We start from the raw sequence: 2717 nt of genomic DNA, 5'->3' as shown, positions 1-2717 counted from the left end.
AACATAAATACGTGTGAGATCAAGGAGTCAAGGAGATCTTTGATCTTGGCTATTAATTGATACGTTCATCACAGATCAAGCTACAATTATGTTAGTACTACCTTAGTGGTGTATATTCTCCTTTAACGAAGTTATTAGTATGATGACTTGTAACGTAAAATGTTGTGTTTTCTTGTTTCGTTCTTTTCTAAATGATTAATGATCATGAGAAGATGATAAGCACTAAAATATTGATTAAACCATTAGCAATGCAAAGAAACCTCCCATGAATTGCTTGCCATAACCATCACAGACATGAACTTTACAACTTTTGAAATGGTAAACATTCGTCTTATACTACACAATAGTACTCAAATCATATCGAAAAGATAAATCATACTATAAGTCGAAGCACAATTGAATGAGATTAAACTATCAAAAGATAAACCATATCGAAAATACAAGACTAATAACAAAATATGAGTCAAGTCAAAGAAGTCATTTTTCCTACAAAATGTAACGCCTTCGTAGTGCATGATCTCGGTTAAGAAACCTACCAAGCATTGTTTGCCTAATACAGAATGGACATTCATACTAATTCTAGTACAAAAGGTATTAAAACTCAGTGAATCGGAGGAGTAGTAATTGGGTATGCGATGAATCCAGATGGTGCTTGGGCAAGCGGATCGAGCAGTTGACCGACAAAGAGGACTACCCCACTCGTATCCTCTCTAATGGTAAACACGAAAGGATGGTCCGCCACGAATCTCAGCCCCGACTTCTCACCCATCATCGGACAGGCTTCACCGAAGTCCACCACCGGCAATTCCACTCTCGCTGTATAGGTGCTCATCTCATTCACCACCACCATCGACCTATGCAGTATCTCACAAACCACCGGTTTGCCATGAATCTCAGCCATACCACTCTCTGAAAGATCCACCACTCCCAGCTCTGTCGCGATCGATGAAATCTCCAACTCAAAACCCATCTTAAACTTGGGTATGCGAAATTCGTCAAGAGTCACCGCCTCCTCGTGAGGGAGATGGCCATCTACAAACCCAAGCTCGGAGGTGATTCTCTCGATCAAAGATGGCACCCCGTCTCTGGCATCTGGAAGATAGATGTACATGGCGAATCTGCGCTTGTCGATGCCTGCAATGTAAGGTAGCTTCAGAACCTTGAAGCCGTCGAAGGTGCCAACGCGTTGCTTGTAGCAACTGGTCATGAATGGGGCTCGAACGACAGTGCCATTTGAGAGGTGGAAGTCGGCATCTGTTGTTAGTTTTGCATCGAATATTTCACTCCATAATCCTATGAAACAGGCGCAGTGTGCGAAGAGCAGTCTAGGCGAGAGAGCCTTCCAAAATTATAAGATACACTATTTTAGCATAAGCAGCAAAAGAAAAATTACAAAGCCACCAAGCTTTTTGTGAGCAGATACAGAGCACATGTTTTAGGATGAATATTTCAAAGTAATTTGCAAAGTAAACAGCCAAAAAATTAATCATTAATGAAATTATAATAAAGCAAGATTAATTAAGGGCAAATAGGAACAAACCTTGACAGTATTTCGAATAGCGGGCTTGAGAGTGTGACCCCAATCTGGCAGATCCCACCCATGAATGACAAGTGAGGGCCACCTAAATGGATTCCGTCGGCGAGAAGAGTGAAGACAATCTGCGTGTAGAAGGGTTCGAGGTGTTCCACGCTCTCCGATTTGAGATATTTGAGAAGCTGAACATGGATAGAGGGAGGCGAGACGACGACGTTTTTGGTTTTGCTGTCGCTAGAGGCGATCACGTGCTTCACAATAGTAAGGTAGTCGTCTCTGGCTATCTTCACCGATGGAGTTTGTTTGTTGAGAGATAATGTCGTCATCCGCCGCACGCCAATTTTGAGAGACACCGATGACTTCAATAGCGATGGAATTCGGCCAATTTAGAGAGCCATTAATTCTATCAACATTATTACTATTACAGAGGATATGCGAAGCTCATGACCAAGAAAAAATGCTTGTGATATAAAAATTTCATAAATATTTCCAATTCGCATCTCATGGGAAGGAAATAAGATTGCAAAATGCTCCTCCGAAGAAAAAAAAATTAAAATCACAAAACGAAATCGGGCAGATGCTGAAAAGTAACATCGCGATATACAGTCATTCAAGTTCAGGGCAGCCAGTTACATTACACGATGCAGATAGAAAATAAGGAAATGCAAACAAGCGATTAAAAAAGAAAATTGAGGAGAGTTTCGAAAGCAAACCGTGGAAAGGGAGAAAGAAATCAGCTAGGGCAGGCGACGAAACGAAATCGGCGTAAGGAAAAATGAGAGCGAGAGGAGTGACTTCTTCAACAAGCTATTGCAGACTGTCACTCTACACCGGATTCCAAATTTCCTTCCAATTTCATTTAATTTCCTCAAAACTGCAAAAAATCCATATTTCTATGCGTTATTGGCCAGAACCAGAATTACGAAAAGCAATATTAATTCGTCAAGTCGTCAACAATATATTTAATTAAGGGGTCGTCTGGTAGGCTTGAATAGCCTTGAAAATGCACTGTTCACAGCTGGTAACCAGCGTTTGGTAGCTCCAAAATGAATCTGCTGACCCGGTACAATCTTTCGGGTTTCCAACCCACACGTACTACTATCAGCACACTCCTGTCAACCGTTTCAGGGACTTGAGCAGGTATTAGTTTCCTGATTGTGCTGAAACCACTGTGAAAGCCCAT

The 2717-nt window shown here is 41.4% G+C and overlaps 1 protein-coding gene across 1 annotated transcript; it reads right to left on the bottom strand.

The window, feature by feature from the left end:
* Positions 1-468: 468 nt before the first annotated feature.
* Positions 469-2717, bottom strand: LOC125209352 (serpin-Z4-like). The gene is made up of 3 exons (XM_048108951.1): positions 2595-2717; positions 1541-1768; positions 469-1339 (listed from the first exon to the last, which is right to left on the bottom strand). Exons 1-3 carry the CDS (start codon positions 2715-2717, stop codon positions 602-604), a joined length of 1089 nt encoding a protein of 362 aa, XP_047964908.1. The 3' UTR covers positions 469-601.

Source organism: Salvia hispanica, chromosome 3 (genome assembly GCF_023119035.1).
Source record: "Salvia hispanica cultivar TCC Black 2014 chromosome 3, UniMelb_Shisp_WGS_1.0, whole genome shotgun sequence".
In the NCBI taxonomy this organism is placed as follows: domain Eukaryota; kingdom Viridiplantae; phylum Streptophyta; class Magnoliopsida; order Lamiales; family Lamiaceae; genus Salvia; species Salvia hispanica.
Note: the sequence above shows the minus strand (reverse complement) of the source record. Positions and strands in the feature narration are given on the sequence as shown.

Bases quoted from the DNA above. Each gene is read 5' to 3' on its own strand.
- LOC125209352 (XM_048108951.1), bottom strand. From the start codon at position 2,717: ATGGGCTTTCACAGTGGTTTCAGCACAATCAGGAAACTAATACCTGCT. The intron at 1,769-2,594 runs GTCAGCAGATTC...GATCGCCTCTAG, and splicing joins AACCCGAAAGATTGTACCGG to CGACAGCAAAACCAAAAACG. The intron at 1,340-1,540 runs GTTTGTTCCTAT...TAATTTTGGAAG, and splicing joins CTATTCGAAATACTGTCAAG to GCTCTCTCGCCTAGACTGCT.